The sequence below is a fragment of the Mustelus asterias genome, chromosome 15 (assembly GCF_964213995.1).
Source record: "Mustelus asterias chromosome 15, sMusAst1.hap1.1, whole genome shotgun sequence".
Taxonomy (NCBI): domain Eukaryota; kingdom Metazoa; phylum Chordata; class Chondrichthyes; order Carcharhiniformes; family Triakidae; genus Mustelus; species Mustelus asterias.
Genome location: NC_135815.1, coordinates 16,793,785 through 16,819,285, shown reverse-complemented (window position 1 = coordinate 16,819,285; position 25,501 = coordinate 16,793,785). Strand labels below are relative to the sequence as shown.

Below are 25,501 nucleotides of genomic sequence, written 5' to 3'. Positions count from 1 at the left end.
AATGCAGACTCGATGGGCCAAATGGCCTCTTTCTGCACTGTAGGGATTCAATGGATTCTCTGATCTACCTCTGTGACCAAGATGTCCACTATCTTCTTACGTGGCTCAGTGTCACATTTTGTTTGATTATATTCCTGTGAAACAGCAGGGGATGTGTTACTACGTTAAAAGGAACCATATAGATACCGGTTGTTGTTGAAGGAGACTTGACCTGGCAGTAAATAATCAATCCCTGATTCACAATTTCACTCAAAGGCCCAACCATCTTCAGCTGCTTCATCAATGACCTTCCCTCCATCATAAGGTCAGAAGGGGGGATGTTCATTGATGATTGCATTAAGCTTCATTCGTGACTCCTTAGATACTGAAGCAGTCCGTGCCCATGTGCAGCAAGACCTGGGCAACATCCAGGTTTGGGTTGATAAGTGGCAAGTAACATTTGTGCCATATAAATTGCCAGGCAAAGGCCATCTCCAACAAGAGAGCATCTAACCATTCCCCCATTGCATCCAATAGCAATACCATCGCTGAATCTCCCACTATCAACGTCCTGGGGGTCACCATTGACCAGAAAATGAACGGATTACCATATAAGTACCGTTGCGGTGAGTAACTCACCTCCTGACTCTCCAAGGTCTGTCCACAATCTACAAGGCACAAGTCAGCAGTGTGATGGAACACTTTCCACTTGCCTGGGTTAATGCAGCTCCAGCAACACTCAAGAAGCTCAACACCATCCAAGACAAAACAGCCCCATCCACCACCTTCAAAATTCACTTTCTTCACAAATGCACAGTGGCAGCAGTGTACCACCTACACGATGCTGGTGTGTATTCTTTGAGAACATTACATGTGCAGTGGACAATGGGGAACCTGTGGTTGTGGTGTATCTGGATTTCCAGAAGGCATTTGACAAGATGCCGCACCAAAGACTGCTACATAAGATAAAGGTGCACAGTGTTATGGATAATGTATTAGCATGGATAGAGGATTGGTTAACTAACAGAAAGCAAAGAGTGGGGATAAATGAGTGTTTTTCTGGTTGGCGATCAGTGACTAGTGGTGTGCCTCAGGGATCAGTGTTGGGACTGCAATTGTTTACGATTTACATAGATGATTTGGAGTTGGGGACCAAGTGTAGTGTGTCAACATTCGCAGATTACACTAAGATGGGTGGAAGAGCAAAGTGTGCAGAGGATGCTGAAAGTCTGCAAAGGGATATAGATTGTCTAAATGAGTGAGCGAGGGTCTGGCAGATGGAGTACAATGTTGGTAAATGTGAGGTCATCCATTTGGTAGGAATAACAGCAAAATGGACGATTATTTAAATGGTAAAAAATTGCAGCATGCTGCTGTGCAGAGGGACCTGGGTGTCCTTGTGCAGGAATCTCAAGGAGTTGGTTTGCAGGTGCAGCAGGTAATTAAGAAGGCAAATGGAATTTTGTCCTTCATTGCTCGAGGGATGGAGTTTAAATTAAGCGAGATTATGTTGCAGCTGTATAAGGTGCTGGTGAGGCCACACCTGGAGTACTGTGTACAGTTTTGGTCTCCTTACTTGAGAAAGGATATACTGGCACTGGAGGGGGTACAGAGGAGATTCACTAGGTTGATTCCGGAGTTGAGAGGGTTGGCTTATGAGGAGAGACTGAGTAGACGGGGGCTATACTCATTGGAATTCAGAAGAATGAGGGGAGATCTTATAGAAACATATAAGATTATGAAGGGAATAGATAAGATAGAAGCAGGGAAGTTGTTTCCACTGGCGGGTGAAACTAGAACTAGGGGGCATAGCCTCAAAATAAGGGGAAGCAGATTTAGGACTGAGTTGAGGAGGAACTTCTTCACACAAAGGGTTGTGAATCTGTGGAATTCCCTGCCCAGTGAAGCAGTTGAGGCTACTTTATTGAATGTTTTTAAGGCAATGATAGATACATTTTTGAACAGTAAAGGAATTAAGGGTTATGGGAAGCGGGCGGGTAAGTGGAGCTGAGTCCAGGAAATGATCAGCCATGATCTTATTGAATGGCGGACCAGGCTCGAAGGGCCAGATGGCCGACTCCTGCTCCTAGTTCTTATGTTCTTATGTATCACCCACACGATGCCAGTGTGTACCATCTACACAATGCCAGTGTATACCATCTACACGATGTCGTGTGTACCACCTACACGATGCCGTGTGTACCACCTACACGATGCCGTGTGTACCACCTACACGATGCTGGTCTGTGCCATCTACACGATGCCGGTGTGTACCATCTACACGATGCCGGTGTGTACCATCTACACGATGCCGGTGTGTACCATCTACACGATGCCGGTGTGTACCATCTACACGATGCCAGTGTGTACCATCTACACGATGCCGGTGTGTACCATCTACACGATGCTGGTGTGTACCATCTACACGATGCCGGTGTGTACCATCTACACGATGCCGGTGTGTACCATCTACACGATGCCGGTGTGTACCATCTATACGATGCGCTGCAGCAACTCACCAATGCTCCTTTAATAGCACCTTCCAAACTCATGACCTCTTCCACCTAGAAGGACAAAGACAGTCAGTGCATAGGAACGCCGCCACCTACAAATCCCACTCCAAGCCACTCACCATCCTGACTTGGAACTATATTGCCATTCCTTTGCTGTCGCTGGGTCAAAATCCAGGAACTCTTTAACAGCACTGTGGGTGTACCTACACCGCATGGACTGCAGCGGCTCAAGAAGGCAGCTCACCACCCATCTTCTCAAGGACATTTAGGGATGGGCAATAAATGCTGGCCGAGCAAGCAATGTCCACATCCTGTTGAAGGATGAAAGAAAAGCTATGAAACAGTTAGTGTGGAAAATAACCACATTTGTGCAATGGGACAATGCTTCTGCAAAGTCGGAGCTAAATTATTGAAGCAGAATAGTGGAATATTTACCCTACCCCTGACTGTTAGACACATTTCCTGGTGCCTGAAATAAAGTGGGTGGCATTTCCCAGCACGAACTGTAGATGGGAAAGTGGTCAGTCTCTATGTTCAGGCTGGAGTTTACATACATGTGCAACAATTAACATTTATGTTTTACGATCAAACAATTCCAGGTTAACTAAAGAGCCACATGGTATTCAGAGCAGCTTACCCATGCTGATGCTTTCATGCACTGAAATGGTCGAAGGTGCTTCAAGGAGGTGGACATGAGTGTAATGGATAGTGAGCAGGAGAGAAGAGTTAGGGCATGTGACAAAGCTCAGTGGAAAGGACCGGTTTTGCGTGGCGTAAGTGGCAGAAATGGGTTAAGCTGAACTTTGTCGGTGTGGGACCAAGACAGCTGGACGCTTTGCAACTAATGGGGACATAAACCAGAATAAGAAGAGGCAGAGGATACACGTTGACTTGCACGATGCAAGGTGACACTGGTAGGGAAGGGCAAGACCTTGGAAAGACCTGATTAAGGACAGGGATTTGAATTTGGTGCATGGGGAAATGGGGAGACAGTGGAGGTCAAGGATGCTGGGGCAATGAAACTTTTGTTTTCATTCACTTGTAGAACATGGGCGTCGCTGGCTGGCCAGCATTTATTGCCCATCCTTAGTTGCCCTTGAGAAGGTGGTGGTGAGCTTCCTTCTTGAATCGCTGCAAATCCACCTGCTGTGGGTTGACCCACAATGCTGTTAGGGAGGGAATTCCAGGATTTTGACCCAGCGACTTATTGCAAGATAGAATGGGAGTGGTTTAATCCTGGATGTATTGTTAGCACTGGGTGGAGCTTGGAAGGCTGGTAAAGTAAGTATTGGAATAATCTAGTCAAAAGGAGATGAAGGGACAAATCAGAGTTTCAGCAGAACTTGGAGGTGATCGGAACTGTGTTACAGAAGTGCATATGGGTAACAACTTAACTTGCATTGCTACTGCAACAATATGGTAAAAATTTCCAAAGCAACTTTGCAGGAACATTTACTAAAGTTTGACACCAAGCCAACAGAGGGATTAAGACAGGTAACCAAAAATTGGGGTCAAAGAGGTAAGCTTTACGGAGTGACTTAAAGAAGGAGAGAGAGAGGCAGACAATTTAGGGAGAGATTTAACAGAGCTTGGCGCTTCAACATCTGAATGGTAGAACATTGAACATTAGGAATGTGCAAGAGGCCAGAATTGGAGTTGTGTGGTGATCTCTTGGTGGGTCGTAAGGTTCGAGTTAGACCTGAGGCCATGGGCAGTCAACAAAGAATCCTATACCAGGGTTCCTTCAGGTCCTGGAAAACCTGGAAATTTCCAAGAAAAGGTCCCAAAGTCATCAAAAAGGAGTGGAATTTCATAAAGACTTCTCTGAAACCTTTCTGACTTTGGACGGAGAGCCAACCTTTTCCAGTGTTTTTTCCGATGTCCACTTCCCCCTTTCTGTGATGTTTGCTTTGCTTTACGTGTCTGGAACCCAGTACAGGAAAATAGTCTGGGCTCACCATAAACACTTCTCACGGAACAGGAAAATTCTACAAAACAAGATAGCCTTATGAGAAATTGGGCTCTTTGGATAGCTGGCTCTCAACGCAAGGTTCCAAGGCTTGTGTAAAGCTGTGAATGCCAGAGTTTGTGATGCATTTGAAGGAAGAAAAATGGTCATGAAATATTTCAGTTTATGGGAAAATCCCGGAATTTCATTTCGCTAAAGGTGCAGGGACCCTATCTACTTGAATTGCTAATCTAACCTTATACCTCCCACCACAGAGACTGCTGACCTGCGTCTTGGTTTTCTTTCAGATTTCCAGCATCCAAAGCAACCCTCTGCTGGTTTGACCAAGGCAGACGGTTGGGTTGGATGACCCGTTTCCATGTTGTAATTGCTATCTGACTTTGAATATGACCTTTCCTTTGTGTAGAAGGAGGGAATGATAATGTCTTTCCTTGTTTTGTAGATGTTGCCCTGGTGGACAATCCGGTGTGTAAACATTCAGCAGCAGTTATTGGCCGAGCGTTCCCCTCAGCTCTACACCATCACTCAAGGCTGTATCGATGAAGGTACAACTTCTCCAAAGTCTTTTCTTTAACTTGCACGTCACCTGTAAGGGACGGGGAAAACAAAATTACATTTTAAATGCTTGATTTTGTTTCTTTGAATTGAAATTAATTTGCATTTCAGTACAACTGAGTGACCCTATTCAGGATTTGCAAGGTGAATATTGGGGTATATATATATATTATACACATACATAAATGTAAGAAAATATACATAGTTTATACTTCAGTAGAAGGCAGAGTGCTCAATTAAAATACTACATTTCTGTTGAAGCTCGAACACTCACAAGTAATTGCTATTATCCAGTTTTCAGAAATCTGGTTTTTGTTGGGTGGCACGGTGGCACAGTGGTTAGCACTGCTGCCTCACAGCGCCTGGAACCCAGGTTCAAATCCCGGCTTGGGTCATTGTCTGTGCGGAGTCTGTACCCACTTCTGCATGGGTTTCCACCAGATGCTCCGGTTTCCTCCCACAGTCCGAAAGATGTGCTAAATTCTCCCTCAGTGTACCCGAACAGGTGCCAGAGTGTGGCGACTAGGGGATTTTCACAGTAACTTCATTATGGTGTTAATATAAGCCTACTTTTGACACTAATAAATAAACTTTTAAACTTTAATGCTGAACAGTTATTATTTGAATGAAGTAGAAAATTATAAAATCCCGGAAGGTAGAAAGAAGATTCAGTGAGTGCCTCAGTTACGTTGTATCATGACTTCCTAAAACACAAAAAATTCCTCATTGTATGCATCATTATCTTTGCATATAAGTGCATTTAGAAATAAGGTTTGTAATTTAAGTCCTTTAATTTCCTTTAAAAGAGAACAAAAATGTTCATTGCAGACAAAATTTGAGTTGTGTACCATCAGCTGAATAAAATAATTGGTGTGATATATAGAGTCATAGAAGTTTACAGCATGGAAACAGGCCCTTTGGCCCAACTTGACCATGTCGTCTAGTTTTTAACCATTAAACGAGTCCCAAATACTAGCGCTTGGCCCATATCCCTCTATACCCACTTTACCCATGTAACTCGAACTGCTTTTTAAAAGACAAAATTGTACCCGCCTCTACTAATAGTTCTGGCAGCTCGTTCCAGACACTCACCGCCCTCTATGTGAAAAAATTGCCCCTCTGGACCCTTTTGTATCTCTCCCCAGCAACAGTATGTGAATGTAAGATGTGAACTTAAACTGTAGGATTGTTCTATATGATTCAAGGAACAGTGATGGCCTAGTGGTATTATCGCTGGACTATTAATCCAGAAATTTAGCTAATGTTCTGGGGACCTGGGTTCGAATGCCGCCACAGCAGATGGTGGAATTTGAATTCAATAAAACAAAATCTGGAATTAAGAATCTACTGATGACCATGAAACCATTATTGGAAAAACCCATCTCGTTCACTAATGTCCTTTAAAGAGGGAAATCTGCCGTCCTTACCTGGTCTGGCCTACATGTGACTCCAGAGCCACAGCAATGTGGTTGACTCTCAACTGCCCTCTGAAATGACTCAGCAAACCACTCAGTTAAAGGGCAACTAGGGATGGGCAATAAGTGCTGGCCCAGCCAGTGACACCCATGTCCATGAATGACTAAAAAAATAAATATTTTGATTCATTGTGTAGAGCAAGCCGGTTGTTTTTCTGAATTAACATTTAAAATTTCTGTCATGATCCACTGTAGTCAGCATCCTCAATTGTTAATACTGAGGAAGGCAGTGGTGTAATCTAAGAAAACGTTAATGAACATACAGAGTGGGTGTGCTAATGGCAAATTAATTTCAACACATTTGTGGATAAGGTAGTTCATCTGGGTGGGAGGAAGTATGAGGCAGCAAAACAAGTGTCTAAATGAGGTGGAAGAGCAAAGGGATCTAGGAGACACACATTCACAAACCATTAAAAAGTAGCAGTGCAAGTTAACGAGGCCATAAAAAGTGCAAACAAGGCACTCGGGTTCGTTTCTAGAGGAAAGGAATTGAAAAGCAGGCAAGATATGTTAAACTTGTACTGAGTAGTGCAAACAGTTCTGGTCTTCATGTGGTAATAAAGGCATGGGAGAAGGTGCAAAAAAAAAGCCTGGCAAGCATGACTCCAGAACTGAGAGGTTATAACCGTCAGGGCAGAGAGAAAAACAGCGGCCTTTTTGTCTAGGAAAGAGAAGGCTGAGAGGTGACCTCGCGGTTTTAAATCCGTGAAGGAGTTTGATAATGTGGAGAAGATCATAGAAATCATAGAAACCCTACAGTGTAGAAAGAGGCCATTCGGCCCATCGAGTCTACACCGACCACAATCCCACCCAGGCCCTACCCCCATATCCCTACATATTTACCCGCTAATCCCTCTAACCTACCCATCTCAAGACACTTAAGGGGCAATTTTAGCATGGCCAATCAACCTAACCCGCACATCTTTGGACTGTGGGAGGAAACCGGAGCACCCGGAGGAAACCCACGTAGACACGAGGAGAATGTGCAAACTCCACACAGACAGTGACCCAAGCTGAGGAAGCTCAAAAATATGGGCTAGAAATATGAGATAAATAACCAATCCAACAAAGATTTTTGGAGAAAGTTCTTTAGGTTGGGATTGGGAAGGATACGGAATTTGCTACCCCTTGGAAGTGGTTCAGGTGAATAGTTTTGATGCCTTCAAGGGGAAGATAGGTGTGCATGTGAAGGAGAAAGCAAGAGGAGGATATTTTGACTATGTTAGAGGTAGTGAAGTGAGAGGATGGTTGTGTGAAGCATTAATACCGGTACAAAATACTTGGGTTGAATGTTTTGTTTCTGTACTGCTGCACTGCATCAGAAAACTATAATCATTTGGAGTAAATTTGTATAACTTCTAACACACTCCACCACCACCGCTACATTAAAAATCATGAAATGCACTAACAGCAAAGGTCAGAATTGCCTGGTTTGCTGTTTAAAAGTGGGGCGACTGCAGCCATTAGCCCTGCTAAGTTAGGTTTATTTATTAGGCCTGTTATTGTTTTGAGTTTGTCGTTTCCTTTTATAGCATCTCTACAGCAATTAGTGTTTGCTGGGGTAGCAGGCTTTAGTGGTGTCGTCATTGGATGAACATCACATTGACACTGCAATGAAGTTACTTTGAAAATCCCCTAGATGCCACATTCCGGCGCCTGTTCGGGTACACTGTAGTGGTGGCAGATTTGGCTTCGTCGGGACATTGTGCGTTCGGGTTCCGTGGCAGGGCCCAAGTGCCTTATCTAGGCCCAGGATCCATTGTACTAATGAGCTGGCGGTGGAAGTTCCGTCCTCGGGACCCTGGCTGCCGTGGGAAGATGGAGGATTGTTAATTTGTGAGGAATGAGATCAGGTTTGCCGAAGGACCTTTTCCTAACCCCCGTTTTTCGGAGAATTAAGCACAGTGGAAGGATTTTCTGCTTCTTAGCAGGAGTGATTCTGATATCTGTCACTTAAATAAAGCGCTGCCCGCCATTCTTTTATTCTCTCTTTGTCGCTGAGCAGGCTTTTTTTTGTCGGGGATTAGAGGTTTTTTTTCTCAACCCAGGAATGAATCTGTATGGAAAGTTCCCCGTGCTCAGTGTACATTCCTGTCTGTGTGAAGAGTCAGGGGGTTAGTGGAATGCGTTTTATATTCCCTCTTATACAGTACATAAATATAATAGCGTGATCAGTTTAGTTACTTATTACTTTCTTGTTTGGAACTGAAGCGAGGCATTTGCCAGCTTTGCTTCCTGAAAGCTGCTGTTTTTTCTGCTGAAAAGCACGTCTAGCACTTTAAGAGTGTGCCAGGAGGACATTCCAGCTTTCAGGTTGCACCAGAGCTTAATGAGCTCCCTACAGCAGATACGTATTTTGCTTATATGTTTTTTTAAAAACCCTAGCGTGTGATAGCGCCGTCCTTCCCCTTAGCTGATGTTGCACTGATATTCTTTTGCCATTTCAGTAGTTTTCCTTTGGTGCGCCGTTTCCCCCAAAGGGCAACACCTTACTTGAAAGGACCGTGCGCACCAAGGCCTGTTATTGTTTTGAGTTTTGTCCTTTCCTTTTATAGCATCTCTACAGCAATTAGTGTTTGCTGGGGTGGCAGGCTTTAGTGGTGTCGTCATTGTATGAACATCACATTGACAAAAGGATACCGACGGTTGCATGGAAACTGCAGCCCAGCTTTAGAAACTTGATTTTTGTCTTCCCCTCTTCCTATCATGAGCGTGTTTCCAATTGTTCAGTCCAGTTAATACCTTTTATGACATTGTGCTGGAAGATTTAGTTAAATTTATTTTACTGCATTGTATTGGAAAGACCTGATGAATATTTATTCAGTATTGTCATACAAATGTTCTTATAAATCATCCCTTTTGTCCTTCTTTCCCCACTCGTCCTCACAGCCCCCACCAACGCCCTGCCTCAAACATTCTTACTTTAGGTTCCCGGTAATGCACAGCCTGCAAACTTCAACATTTGCACTGGCTGCATTTGCATAATCCAAAGAAATGGTTGACTATTATAAGGACATCCAACCCAACGTGACTTGACATGGGTGGTGATCTTTACAAATGAAGACACAATTATGTGGAAATGAAATGTAAAAATGGTGTGAAGATAAACATTAAAGATGTGCAGGTTAGGTTGATTGGCCATGCTAAATTGCCCTTTAATGTCCTATGATGTGTAGGTTAGAGGGATTAACGGGGTAAATATGTGAGGGTACGGGGAAGGGGCCTGGATGGGTTTGTTGTCGGTGCAGACTCGATGGGCTGAATGGCCTCCTTCTGCATTTTATAAGGATTCTATGATTAAGTATAGGATTCTCTGGCTGTAGTTGCCCTAAAACCGGAGAATCCTGCCCGAGGTCAGTGGACCTTTGTGTGGTTACCCTCCGCCCACCCGCTACAATTCCCGTGACGGGCGGGACGGGAGAATTCCCCCCTAAATCTTGAAGTATATCTGTGTATTACATAGTTTTCTATATATAAAATGTTTTAAGATTATCACAACCTATTAATTCACTGCGAATTGACCAGAAACTATCCTAGATTAAGTGGGTGGGTGAAGTGATGTACGGCGCAATATAATCGAACAGGATAATTAGTGCTTGTGTACTTAGTAGATTCAATTATATGTCCAATGAATTCATTGGTACATTTATGAATGTGGGGCTAAGTATCGCTGTCATCTGTCTTTGCCTCCTCCGCAATGATTCTCACACTTCCAAAGATAAAGGAAAGATTTGCATTTAAGTTGCACTTTCCATGACTGCAGCACTTTACAGCTGATGAAATAATTTTGAAAAGGAGACCCTGCTGTAATGCAGGAAATCCGTTGGCCATTTTACAGGCAGCAAGCTTTCAAGAACAGCAATTTTTTTCTTGTTGTGATGTTAATTAAGCGATAAGTATTGGCCAGGGTATCGGCGAGAACTCCCCTGTCCCTCTTCGAAATTGTGCCTTGGGATTTTGACAGCCGCCTGGGAGGGCAGACGGGAGGGCCTTGCTCAATGTCAGTTCTCTCATCTGAAAGGCAACATCTCTTCAGTGCCACACTGGATTATGAGCTCAAGTCTCCGGAGTGGGACTTGAACCCACAACCTTCTGACTACAATGCGAGAGCGCTACTCTCTGAGTTCATTCCAGGTAATTCATTGTAAAATGCTCGCAAGGTTTGATAATTGCTTTAAAACTGCAAGCATTCTGCAAAGAATTAAATGCGTTACAAAAAAGCTGTGCAGAATATAGAGCACAGATCTGAAACTTGAACTGAAAACCCAAATGAAGGTCTGATATGAGAACACAAGTGATCCTGATTCTCTGGTTGAAAGTATACTGTCACTACATTTATAAACGCATTTACTGTTCAGACAAAGAATTATTAAACTTTTAGATACATATTTACAAGGTGATGGTCTTTTAGTCCACTTAATCCTGCTCTTTTTAGAATGTCAACCCTCTCACGGCATGGTAGCACTGCTGCCTCACAGCGCCAGGGACCCGGATTCAATTCCCGGCTTGGGTCACTGTCTGTGTGGAGTCTGCACATTCTCCCCGTGTCTGCGTGGGATTCCTCCGGGTGCTCTGGTTTCTTCCCACAGTCTGAAAGACGTGCTGGTTAGGTTGATTGGCCAGGCTAAATTCTCCCTCAGTGTACCCGAACAGGTGCCGGAGTGTGGCGACTAGGGGATTTTCACCATAACTTCATTGCAACGTGGCACTAATAAATAAACTTTAAACTTTTAAGTTATCCGTCTCCCATTCTGCACATTCAGATGAATTTGGTTTGATTTATTACAATCAAAATATGAATGTGCAAATTTCTCTTTAATGTCCTCGTCATTTTAAACAGCTCATCCAGCAAAGGGTTAAGAAAACAAACAAACTGTTCAACAGTCGCTGAGTAAGAAAATAATAGAAAGGATCAAACATTGTCATGACTGAACAAACGACCCTGCTGCAAAAATTATCGAAACAAATTCCGAGGCCAGAACTTTGAAGATCAAAACATCTGTAGGAAAACATTGCGGCATTCTGACCCTAACTTGGAGTTGCACCCAACAACCCAAACTGCCAAGCATTTGACATTAATCAGCACTCCCACATTAATCCCACTCCGAGATCCTAAGTGATTTATTATTATGATGTTGGGGGCTGGAGATATTTGCAAGCCCACAGTAGGGACTCCTGCTCCGAAGGTGAGGTCAAGGTGTGGATTTCCTCTCTGCAACTTGTGCAATGAATTTGTAAACCCGTATATTAAAGATGATGAACGGCATTATCCTGCATTCCTGCTGGAAGAATAACAGGAGCTTTATCCTGCATTTTATTTACCTTTATCATAATGACCCAAGAGTGTTCAGTAATGACTAGTGGATGTGAAATGAGGGATATAATCTGCTACTGACACGCCTCGAATGAGCAGAAAGAAATCATTAAGAATAAGGGACAAGGGAGAATTGAAGGCATTGCTCTGGTTCAGAAAAACAGGACACCTCCAACATAGAATGTGTAAAGGCAGCACATCAGTCATACTGACATTACAATCAAGAATGTCTCCATTCACTAGATTGTCAGCTTAGCTCAGCTGGTAACACCCTTACCTCTAGGTCAGAGGATTGTGGATTTAGACCTCTCCTCAGGGCTAAAGCAGATCATTTAGGCTCAAACTTCAGTACGGCATTGAGAAGGGCTGCGTTGATCAAAGTTTCATCCTTGAAATAATGAATGAGATTTACAGGATAGATATGGAATGAATGATTCTCTGTGATCCGGAAACCCAGAACAACACAAGGCCATTAGCAACAGGAGTTAAGACATTCGACCCTTTGAACCTGCTCCGACATTCGTTACGATCATGGCTGATTTGATTATGACGTCAACCCCCCTTTAAAGTTTATTTATTAGTGTCACAAGTAGGCTTACATTAACACTGCAACAAAGTTACTGTGAAAATCCCCTAGCCGCCATACTCAGGCATCTGTTCGAGTACACTGAGGGAGAATTTAGCATGGCCAATCAACCTAACCTGCACATCTTTGGACTGTGGGAGGAAATTGGAGCACCCGGAGGAAATCCACGCAGACACGGGGAGAACGTACAAACTCCACACAGTCACCCAAAGTTGGAATCAAACCCGGGTCGCTGGTGCTGTGAAGAAGCAGTGCTAACCAATGCCACCATGCCGCTCTACTCTCTGGTTGATCAAAAATCTCTCCAGCTCAGTCTTATATATATTTGATGACCCAGCCTCCACTGCATTCTGGGGAAAAGAATGCCACGGTCTAATGGCCCTTTGAGAGAAAAGAAATCCTTATCTCAGTATTAAACCGGGTCTGTGTGGCCAAATTCCCCTCCAACTCGATTTTCAAGTTTGCTGATGACACCACTGTAGTGGGTCGGACCTCAAACAATGAGGAGACGGAGTACAGGAAAGAGATAAAGAATCTGATGAACTAGTGCGACAACAATAATCTCTCTGTGTCAACAAAACAAAGGAGAAAGTCATCAACTTCAGGAAGTGTAGTGGAGGACATGCTCCTGTCTACATCAATGGGGACGAAGTGGAAATGGTCCAGAGCTTCAGGTTTCTAGGTGTCCAGACAACCTTACCCTGGTCCCTCGATGCCAACACTATAGTTGGAAAAAGCCCATCAATGCCTCTACTTTCTCAGGAGGCTAAGGAGATTTGGTATGTCCGCTACGATTCTCACCAACCTTTACAGATGCACTAAAGAAAGCATTCTTTCTGGTTGTATCACAGCTCGGTATGGCTTCTGCTCTGCCCAAGAGTGCAAGAAACTACAAAGGCTTGTGAACGAAGCCCAGTCCATCACGCAAACCAGCCTCCTGCCCATTGACTCTGTCTACACTTCCCGCTGCCTCAAGGACCCCACGCACCTCGGACATTCTCTCTTCCACCTTCTTCCGGGAAAAAGATACCAAAGCCCGAGGACATGTACCAACCGACACGAGAACAGCTTCTTCCCTGCTGCCATCAGACTTTTGAATGGATCTACCTCGTATTAAGTTGATCTTTCTCTACACCCTAGCTATGACTGTAACACTACATTCTGCACTCTGTCGTTTCCTTCTCTGTGAACGGTATGCTTTGTCTAGCACGCAAGAAACAATACTTTTCACTGTATACCAATACAAGTGACAATAATAAATCAAATCAAATTATATAAATGGGAGATCTCTGATTTTTAAATTGTGTCTGTTTGTTCTAGGATCTCTCACATGGGGAAACATCCACCTTGCAGATACAACCATGGGAAACTCAGCTTGGAAATCCAGCGACAGTGGTTCAAAGTGAAAACTTCACACATTATTAAGATTATGGATGGTCTGCTCCATATGGTCATAGTAAGAAGTCTCACAACACCTGACTCACCTGATGAAGGAGCAGCGCTCCGAAAGCTCGTGACTCCAAATAAACCTAGAGTCATAGAGTCATAAAGTCATAGAGGTTTATAGCATGGAAACAGGCCCTTTGGCCCAACTTGTCCATGCCGCCTTTTTTTTTAAAACCCCTAACCTAATCCCAATTGCTCGCATTTGGCCCATATCCCTCTATACCCATCGTACCCATGTATCTATCTAAATGCTTTTTAAAAGACAAAATTGTACCTGCCTCTACTACTACCTCTGGCAGCTTGTTCCAGACACTCACCACCCTCTGTGTGAAAAAATTGCCCTTCTGGACACTTTTGTATCTCTCCCCTCTCACCGTAAACCTATGCCCTCTAGCTTTAGACTCCCCTACCTTTGGGAAAAGATATTGACTATCTACCTTGTCTGTGCCCCTCATTATTTTATGGACGTCTATAAGATCACCCCTCAGCCTCCTACGCTCCAGAGATAAAAGTCCCAGTCTATTCAGCCTTTCCTTATAACTCAATCCATCAAGTCCCAGTAGCATCCTAGTAAATCTTTTCTGCACTCTTTCTAGTTTAATGATACCCTTTCTATAATAGGTTGACCAGAATTGCACACAGTATTCCAAGTGTGGCCCTACCAATGTCTTGTACAACTTCAACAAAATGTCCCAACTCCTGTATTCAATGTTCTGACCGATGAAACCTGTTGGACTTTAACTTGGTGTTGTGAGACTTCGTACTGTGCCCACCCCAATCCAATGCCGACATCTCCACATCATGGCTACCACAGAAACCATAAACCGCTAGCTCAAAGTGGAGAGGATCTCCAAAAAGATCGCGCGTATTGACACAGACATCAGTTTCTACAAAGATGCAAGAAAGCAGACAAGATCCTGAAAGGACTACAAATCACAAACCCACTCAGGTTGACCTATAACACGGACTACGCTGAGAGACTTTGCCGTTGCACCTCTCTCACACTCCTCAACCACCTCATACACCAGCTGTACAGCAAACGTCGCAACCTGGAAACCAAGATAGAATCCATATTCTCAACTTGCGTTCAGGACGCAGCAGACCCAGCTGCGAGACACTGCCAAGCAGATGAGACAACGGAACTACACCACCTACATGCACACCAAGAACAGGAAAAAGACTCACCTGATGAAGGAGCAGCGCTCTGAAAGCTCACGATTCCAAATAAACCTGTTGGACTTTAACCTGGTGTTGTGAGACTTCTTACTGTGCCTACCCCAGTCCAACACTGGCATCTCCACATCATATTGTCGTAGTCACAGTTAATACAGGTGATTAAAAAGAAGCTAGATAGCTACTTGGAAAGTAAGGATATCAAAGAACCTTCGTGTTTAAGAGAGACGGCAAAACAGACTTGACTGACTGACACAATCCTATCCCTATGCTTGGCATCATGTTTAGTCAGAATTGGGAGACCAAAGCCGCTATATAAACCTTTCCGTCCAGACATACCACAGCTTCAGTTTTTGCTTGACTTGCTGGAAAATGAATGATAGTTCCTCTGATTTTCCTTGTGGCAGAAAGTACTTAAAATGTTGTTGTGTCTTTGATTTGTTTTCAGTGCTGACAAATGAGGCCTTTTTCAACTCTGGGGAATGCCGAAATTTAGCAATCCAGTTCCACCTGGAATGTGGATATGCTTTGCTATATTACTACGAATACAAGAAGGCCAAGGAGAATTTCAACGCAGCTCAGAAAATGGCAAAACTCTCTACCACAATGACAGGTAGGTCAGACTCTTGCATTGTACGTTCAATAATTCATTTTTTTCTCTCTCCCGATCTTTAGCTAATGTAGCCCAGAGGCAGAAATCTAGTCAGGGCAGCTCTTTTCTAAAGTGGATAAAAATATGCTGTGAAAATAATGGCACATTGACACAGTGGGTTAGCACTGCTGCCTCACAGCACCAGCGACCTGGGTTCAATTCCTGGCTTGGTTCAATTCCCGGCTTGGGTCACTGCCTGTGTGGAGTTTGCACATTCTTCCTGTCTCCACGTGGCTTCCTTTCCGGGTGCTCCGGTTTCCTTCCACAGTCCAAAGATGTGCAGATTAGATTAATTAGCCATGCTAAATTGCCCCTTAATGTCAGGGGGTTTGGTCGGGTAAATACATGGGGTTGCGGGAATAGAGCCTGGGTGAGATTGTTGTCAGCGCAGGCTCGATGGGCTGACTGGTCTCCTCCTGCGCTGTCGGGATTCTATGATTCTAATTAGTGGATCTCTCTGAACGTTTTACTTTATGGTATAACATCCTGGAAAGCAATGTCCTGTACACCGTAATCCTAATATTCTGAGCCATGAAAGCTGTGTGTTTGCACCGCAGTGCAGCCAATAAAGGTCAAAATGGCAAGGTTGTGTACTTGGAAAATATACTTACCATCTGCATTGGTGGCACTAAGCTAAAGAATAGGCCAGCCATGATCTCCCCACTCGGTGTCACTCTCCACGGCCCTTGTTCATCAGCTGCGGGTCCAAAACTTGACTCTTGTAATCCGCACAGTGGAATAGCATGTCTAGAGCTGTCAGGACCGCCCAGAGGAGTATTGTCAATCTGAACAATGTACTGGAAAACATCAGACCTGTAACCGCACCGTGCACCATTTGTTCTTTTTTCCACCTCTGTAACTTTCAGAGGCTCCTTTCTAATGGGAACGAAGTGCTTGCATTAAGAGTTAAAAGAGTTCATCCTCTGCTTTGAGTTCTGGGTGATTCCATCTCTCACCCTTTTAGATACTGCACCAAGTGGCAATAAAGCGTTGGTGACACTAATCTAACATCAAGGATAGACTCAACTACACATTTTAAAACAGGAATTAATTCTAAATACATTTTGCCGCTATTTTACCTCTTCCCTCTATTGCTTTAATTCATCTAATTGCCCCATTCTGTTTTTCTTAAATGTTTTACTTTTATGCATTTGCAGTGTTCATCTTGGAAGTGATTTATTTCTATTGAGCTGAGATCCCAAGTGCAGGACTCTCACGATTGAGGAGAATATTTCTTTTCATCCGGGGTTGACGAGGGTCTGGAATTGAATGTCTGCAAGAGTGTTAGTGGCAGAAACCTTAATTGCATTTAAAATGTACTTGGATGTGAAGTGGAAGAGCTGTAACCCGCAAGGCTATGGACCAAAAGCTGGAAAGTGGGATTAGGCTGGCTGACTGTTCGGCTGGCCAGCACATACACGATGGCCTGAATGGCCACTTTCTATTCTGTAATCTCATAGAAGAGTCATAGAATCCCTACAGTACAGAAGAGGTCATTTGGCCCATCGAATCTGCACTGACTCTCTGACAGAGTATCTTGCCCAGGCTCCTCTTCCCCTCTCCTATCCCTGTAACCCCGCACATTTACCATGGCTAATCCATCTAACCTACACATCTTGGCACACTAAGGGGCAATTTAGCATGGCCAATCCACCTTTGCACATCTTTAGACTGTGGGAGGAAACTGGAGGACCCGGAGGAAATCCACACAGACACGGGGAGAACATACAAACTCCACACAGTCACCCAAGACTGGATTCGAATCCAGGTCCCTGGAGCTATGAAGCAGCAGTGCTAACCACTGTGCCACCGTGCCGCCTATGAAATGGTGGGAATGGAGATGAACTAAATCAAGGATTGGCTAAATGATTAAAAAGTGAGAGAGTGAGGTTGAAAAAGGATCTGGAAAATGCCCCAGGGCACAAGGTTGTCTTTGTGCGAGTGCTACCCCATGCACTCCAGACATACACTCTTCCATCTTCTTCCGATGGGAAAAGTTATAGAAGTCTGGAATCACGTACCAATCGACTCCAGAACAGCCTCTGCTGCCATCAGACTTTTGAATGGACTTACCATATATTAAGCTGATCTTTCTCTACACTATGACTGTAACACTACATTCTACACTCTCTCCTTTCGTTCTCCCCTATGTACTCTATGAACGGTATGTTTTGCCTGTATAGCGGGCAAGAATCAATTCTTTTCACTGTATCCCAATACATGTGACAATAATAAATCAAATCAAATGATTGCAATTGGCCCCAACTCCTGGTTTTGGAGCTGGGATCAGCATTGAAAGTTTAGACCCCTCTGTCTCCAAAGCTCTTGGCAGATTGATCTGATTGCATTTTAAAATCAAAAGGCAGACTACAACCTGATGAAGCACATCAGATGACAGGCTGATCTGAATTGCAGCACACTTGAGGATTTAAGCTCTCTGCAGTCTGAAGCTTTAATGGCTGAGAATGTGAGGATTTAGATGTGCAGGATACTGCTTTCACTTTCCTTATATCATACACATGTGATTGATGGTGAAAGTTGAGTAAGGAACATGTCTACAACATGTAATATATTCTTTAAGGTAATTGATAGTATAGTCCATGGGAATCCTGCAGTTTTATTTATTTTTTAAATCTTAAATTCATTTTTAGTGAATGAAATTAGGTTTTCTTCCTCCCCTCCTTTACCATCTCTTGCCAGTGCTTCACGTTCGATATCGGTAATGTAAAAGCGGTTTTGCTTTTCTTTAAGGTGCCTTGGGGAAACGTACTCGATTCCAGGAAAACTATCTGGCCCAGCTTATCCTGGATGTGCAGCGGGAAGAAGATGACCTTCCTCAAACGGAGCTCACGCTCGCACCCACACCCTTGGAATATCTCCCCAAGGTAACTCCCAGATGAAATTGCACTTGAACTTTCACTGGATCTTCAACTTGCTGTCATGACTTGCGGTGAACTCACAATTGTGCCCAGCTTAAAGTTGGAACAGCGAACAGTGACCTGGGTGCAAAACTCCTGTTTTAATGTGCGGAGGAAGAATTGTTGGATAGATGCAGGCTGAAATGGGCAGCAGCTTGAGAACTGGGCCCACCTTTTGCCTCTGTTTCCTTTCCTAATATTTTTTTCTTGGGATGTGAGAGTCGCTAACAAAGCCGGCATTATCCCTCCTAGCCTTGGAAAAGATGACGGTGAGCTGCCTCCCTGAATTGCGGGTATGCCCACAAAGATTTTTTCTGTAGTGGTTTGATACTACTGAGTTGCTTGCTTGGCCATTTCAGAGCTCTGTTAAGAGGCAATCACATTGTTGAAGGTCTGTAGTCATGCGTAGGCCAGACTGGGTAAGGATACGGTGGCACAGTGGTTAACATTGCTGCCTCACAGTGCCAGGGACCCAGGTTAATTCCGGCCTTGGGTCACTGTCTGTGTGGAGTTTGCATATTCTCCCTGTGTCTGCGTGGGTTTCCTCCGGGTGCTCCGGTTTCCTCCCCCAGTCCAAAAATGTGCGGGATAGGTGGATTGGCCATGGTAAATTGACCCTAGTATTAGGGGGATTAGCAAGGTAAATATGTGGGGTTACGGGAATAGGACCTGGGTGGGATTGTGGTCGGTGCAGACTTGATGGGCCGAATGGCCTCCTTCTGTACTGTATGGATTCTATGATGGCAGATTTCTCCCTTGAAGAACATTAACGAACCAGATGGTTTTTACTATAATTGATAGTTTCCTGATCACTATTAACAAGACCAGCATTTTATTTCAGATTTATTAATTCATTGAATTTTAATTCCCCCTGATACCTTGATGTTTCAGTGGAAAATGTCTAAAATGACTTTTTTGGATATTTTCTGGCCCGGCTGCTCCTGCTTTGTTAACCGGACGGAAAAGCCACAATGGCTTCCCCACACAAACCTCTGGTTAACATCGCAGTCCGGTTTCAATTATGTAATTCGACTTGAGTATGTGCATACTTTTTAAAAAGACCTCACTGATTTCCGGTGGATGTCCATGCCTCTCGGTCAGAAGAGTAGGTTACAGTTGCGACCCTGTGGGGTTGGGGAAGGTACATCCCACGGGTGATTTTAATTTCCCGCCTGTCTGGTCTGTGCTGGGTGGGAAGGGTTAAAATAGCCCCAAGACTCTTTTAAATAAGCACATTTGTTATTTTTTTCACTGGAGCCCTTGAAACTTTACAAAGCAGCTGGAAGGCTCCAGTCTTTTTCGCAGATGTATTCTGTAGTCGGTGTGGAACACTTCTGTGTAATGCATCATAAAGTTCCTGACATCCCCCGCCCTCAAGAATTTTTGGAGTTTCAGAGAAAAGTGCATTGCTCTGGTACTGACATGGACCCTATAAAAGATCTGACGTCTTTTTGGTGTCTTAGACTTTGTGCGTTGCTGGTAAACCTATTCCTTACTCCTTCACCCGATGGTCTATGGCTGCCCAATCACTGCATTGTTGTTGAGATGCAGTTTTAGTCCAATCCACGTTGCACATTTATGTAAGAGCTGTCCGTTCAGAGGTACCTGAGCTGGAGAACCGTATGTGTTGCTCTGTCAGGCTGAATAAGATGCAGTGGGCATTTATCCTTCCTGGATGAGTTTTCTGTTATTCAGTCGCTTGTCCACATCTTTGTGGTCGGGAACAATGTAAATTAGCCACAGCAATCAGCAATGCTCTCCAGCTCTTTCCAGAGTCCGCAGCCACATTCTAGCCGGTTCTGATACCTTCGATCATGGAAATAAATAAACACTTTGCCAAAGAAAAAGGCTCGTATCTGTTCCCAGTATCTTCCGACTCGGTACTCTCCAGATTTATTTGATTGTTGTTGCGGAACGATGATGAATCTTGGTCAACTCCTTTGTTAACACACATGAAATTTTGATGAATTGGTAAATAAACCCGGAGCTCAAAGGCTCAACAAACATCTTAAATGTTACTCAATGTTGCCTCCCAATGGAACCATGGCTGAGATTCAGGGCGGCACGGTGGCACAGTGATTAGCACTGCTGACTCACAGCATCAGGGACCCGGGTTTGATTCCCAGCTTGGCTCACTGCCTGCGCAGAGTCTGCACGTTCTTCTCGTGTCTGCCTGGGTTTCCTCTGGGTGCTCCCGTTTCCTCCCACAGTCTGAAAGACGTTCTGGTTAGGTGCATTGGCCATGCTAAATTCTCCCTCAGTGTACCCGAACAGGCGCCGGAGTGTGGCGACTAAGGGATTTTCACAGTAACTTAATTGCTGTGTTAATATAAGAACAAAGAAAATTATAGCACAGGAACAGGTCCTTCAGCCCTCCAAGCCTGCACCGACCATGCTGTCCGTCTGAACTAAAATCCCCTACCCTTCCTCTATTCCCATCCTATTCATGTATTTGTCCAGACGGCCCTTAAAAGTCACTATTGTATCTGCTTCCACTACCTCCCCGAGGCACCCACCATCCCCTGTGTAAAAAACTTGTCTCGTATATCTCCTTTAAATCTTGCTCCTCGCACCTTAAACCTTTGCCCCCTAGTAATTGACTTGTCCACCTGGGGAAGAAGCTTCTCACTATCCTACTTGTGACACTAATAAATAAACTAAATTCAGTGAGATGGAAGTGAGCTTGTGGTGCAGTGAACATGTTTATCTGCAGTTAAAAGTTAAAGTTTACTTATTAGGCACAAGTAAGGAGGAAATAATAACAAATGGGATTACTATCTCAATGGAAACAAACTAAAACATGCTACCGTGCAAAGAGACCTGGGGGTCCTTGTGCATGAGACGCAAAAGCCCAGTCTGCAGGTACAACAGGTGATCAAGAAGGCAAATGGGATGTTGGCCTATATTGCGAGGGGGATAGAATATAAAAGCAGGGATGTCTTGATGCACCTGTACAGGGCATTGGTGAGGCCGCAGCTGGAATACTGTGTGCAGTATTGGTCCCCTTATATGAGGAAGGATATATTGGCATTGGAGGGAGTGCAGAGAAGGTTCACCAGGTTGATACCGGAGATGAGGGGTTTGGATTATGAGGAGAGGCTGAGGAGATTGGGTTTGTACTCGTTGGAGTTTAGAAGGATGAGGGGGGATCTTATGGAGACTTATAAGATAATGCGGGGGCTGGATAGGGTGGAGGCGGAGAGATTCTTTCCACTTAGTAAGGAAGTTAAAACTAGAGGACACAGCCTCAAAATAAAGGGGGGTCGGTTTAAGACAGAGTTGAGGAGGAACTTCTTCTCCCAGAGGGTGGTGAATCTCTGGAATTCTCTGCCCACTGAGGTGGTGGAGGCTACCTCGCTGAATATGTTTAAAGCGCGGATGGATGGATTCCTGATCGGTAAGGGAATTAAGGGTTATGGGGATCAGGCGGGTAAGTGGTACTGATCCACGTCAGATCAGCCATGATCTTATTGAATGGCGGGGCAGGCTCGAGGGGCTAGATGGCCTACTCCTGCTCCTATTTCTTATGTTCTTATGTTCTTATGAAGTTACTGTGAAATTCCTCTAGTCGCCACACTCCGGTGGCTGTTCGGGTCAGTGCACCTAACCAGCACGCCTTTCAGACTGTGGGAGGAAAGTGGAGCACCAGGAGGAAACCCACGCAGATAAAGGGGAGAAGGTGGAAACTCCACACAGTCACCCAAGCTGGGAATCGAACCCAGGTCCCTGGCGCTGTGAGGCAGCAGTGCTAACCACTGTGCCACCGTGCTGGTTGCTGCTAGTGAAATTTAGCATGGCCCCTGTGATGATAATGGTGCTGTATCCCAGCATCTTTAGTAACAAAGGGACCCCCTTCTTAAAATCTGTGCACACTGAGAGGTGAGGGGGGGGGGGGTGGTGTTTATCAAGAGAAAACAATTAGTTTTGTGTTGGTGCCACCGTCACTCTCTAAACGGCTGCACATCAGGAGTTGATTGTACCCTGCTGCCTTGCATGATGTGTGATCGCTGGAGAGCAGCCAATGGCCATGCACCAGTTCTTGCTTTTAAAAAAAAATCTATTCCATGTAATGCGTCTGGAATTTACGTTTAGGGCCCTCTCATTAAACTTAACTCCATAGAAACGAAAAGGAGGAAAAATGGGACAAAAACACGCCAAGCTAGATTTTACAGGGATCTGATTTTCACGTTATTGTACTTCAGACATTTTTATAATTTTATGGGGGTTTTTTTCAAATCTTATTTTTTTAAAAGCCAAAACAGTTTAAAGTACTCCAAGGAACAGTCTGAAGAGAGCTTATAACAATGGTTAAAGCAGGCTAAATCCAAATACAAACTGTTACCAACATTAATAGTAATAACCAGATATCCGGTTGCTAATAAGTCCCATATAGCACTGACCAACCTAAGGGACAGGAGTGCAGTCAACATCAAGGCAAGTAGGATATGAAAGGAAAAATTCTTGTCCATGAAAGTAAGAAAACCTCTCTAATGCATTGAAAGATCTGGTATAATTGGGGAAGAAGGCAGACAAGAATCACATAGTGCAGGAAAGGCCCTTTGGCCCATCTACACACCAGAAACCCCTGAATTCCCAATTAATCTCATTTGCCAACACTTGGCCTAAAGCCTTGAATATTATGACGTGCCAACTGCTCATCCAGGTACTTTTTAAACGATGTGAGGCAACCCACCTCTTCCACCCTGCCACGCAGCATATTCCAGACCGTCAGCACCCTCTGGGTAAAATAGTTTTTCCTCACATCCCCCTAAATCCCCTGGCCCTCATCTTGAACCTATGTCCCCTCGTGACTGACCCTTCAATTAAGAGAAACAGCTGCTCCTTATACACTCTATCCATGTCCCTCATAATCTTGTACACCTCGATCAGGTCGCCCCTCAGACTTCACTGCTCCGACGAAAACAACCCAAGCCAACGCAACCTCTCTTCATAACTTAAATATTCTGTCCCAGGCAACATCCTGGTGAATCTCTTCTGCACCCTCTCCAGTGCAATCTCATCCTTCCGATAATATGGCAACCAGAACTGCACATACTACTCCAGCTGTGGCCTTTCCAAAGTTCGAATCAACTTATACAAACTTGCCTTTGATGAAGGCAAGTGTCGCATATATCTTTTTCACCACCCTTACAAGCATGCCTTTCCGCATTCAGAGATCCATGGACAAACACACCAAGGTTCCTTTGTTCCTCGGAACTGCCTAGTGTCATGCCGTTCATTGAGTACTTTCTTGTCAAATTACTCTTCCAAAGCGTATCACCTCACTTTTCGGGGTTAAATTCCATCTGCCACTTATCTGCCCATTTGACCATCCCATCTACATCTTCCTGTAGCCCAAGACACTCAGCCTCACTGTTAACCACCCAGCCAATTCCACAAATTTACTAATCCTACCCCCACATTGTCATCTATGTCATTTATGTAAATGACAAACAATAGGGGGCCCAGCGCGGGTCCCTGTGGTACACCATTGGACACTGGCTACCAGTCACTAAAGCAGCCTTCAGCCATTATCCTCTGTCTCCTACAACTGAGTCAATTTTGAATCCACCTTATCAAATTCCCCTGTATCCAGTGTGCACTTTATAAGTCTCCCATGTGGGACCTTGTCAAAGATTTTGTTGAAATCCATATAAACTAGATCAACTGCACTACCCCCATCTACACACTTGGTCACCTCCTCAGAAAATTCAATCAAATTTGTTAGGCATGACCTCCCTCTGACAAAGCTATGTTGACTATCCCTGATCAAACCTCGCCTCTCCAAGTGGAGATAGATTCTCTACTTTAGAATTTTCTCCAATAGTTTCCCTGCCACTGACGTGAGACTCACTGGTCTGTAGTCCCCTGACTTATCTCTAAAGAGAAACTTGCATTTACATAGTGCCTTTAGCATAGCAAAACAACTCGAGGCATTTAACAAGAACAATATCAGTACAAACATTTTTGACAGTGAAGAATTATCAGGACAAATGACGAGAAATTTAGTCAAAGCAGCAGGTTTTAAGGTGCATCTTGGAGGAGGTGAGAGTAGAGAGAGCAACTTAGAGATGGAATTCCAGAGCCATGGCAGCTGACAGCATGGCCACCAATGGTGGAGCGATTAAAATCGGGGATGCACAAAGCGACTAGAATTGGAAGAGCACGGAGATAACAAAGGCTTTAGAGGAGTTTTTATTTATTTATTAGTCACAAGTAGGCTTACATTCACAATGCAATGAGGTTACTGTGAAAATCCCCTAGCCGCCACACTCCGGCACCTGTTCGGGTACACTGAGGGAGAATTTAGCATGGCCAATGCACCTAACCTGCACTTTTTTGGACTTTGGGAGGAAACCGGAGCACCCAGAGGAAACCCACGCAGACACAGGGAGAACCTGCAAACTCCACACAGACAGTGGCCCAAGCCGGGAATTGAACCTGGGTCCCTGGCGCTGTGAGGCAGCAGTGCTAACCACTGTGCCACCGTGCCACCCAGTTTGCCTAGAAAGTGGAAAGGTGAGGGCATGGAGGAATTTAAAAATGAAGGTTTTGATTTTAACATTGAGCTATTAACTATTGTGGGTATGAGTCAGCAAGTACACGGATGATGGATGGGAATTGGAGCAGACTTCTGCGTGAACTCAAGTTTATGTAGGGTTGAAGATGGGAGGCAGCCAGGAGAGCATTGGAATAGTCAGGTACAGGGATAACAAAGGCATAGATGAGAGGGGAAGTAAGAAGGATGTTAGATTAGGCAAACTATAGTTATGATGTGTAGAAATAGCATCGAATGAAAACTTGCAGCAGAACTGTCTTTGACCCATGCAGGGTAGAAAAATCCCAGGTAATGGTTTGAGATATTATAGTTGACACGATCTTCCCAGAGTTAATGAAGAGAAATATAGACCAGCGTTCCCA

At 44.3% G+C, this 25,501-nt stretch overlaps 1 protein-coding gene across 1 annotated transcript in view; it reads left to right on the top strand.

Moving 5' to 3' along the window:
• Window positions 1–25,501, top strand: part of ttc27 (tetratricopeptide repeat domain 27) — a 215,152-nt gene that overhangs the window by 35,609 nt on the left and 154,042 nt on the right. Inside the window, exons 5-7 of the mRNA XM_078229562.1 lie at window positions 4,904–5,006; window positions 15,459–15,623; window positions 18,414–18,547. Coding sequence (XP_078085688.1) covers window positions 4,904–5,006; window positions 15,459–15,623; window positions 18,414–18,547 — 402 coding nt within the window. The remainder of the gene's footprint in view (window positions 1–4,903; window positions 5,007–15,458; window positions 15,624–18,413; window positions 18,548–25,501) is intronic.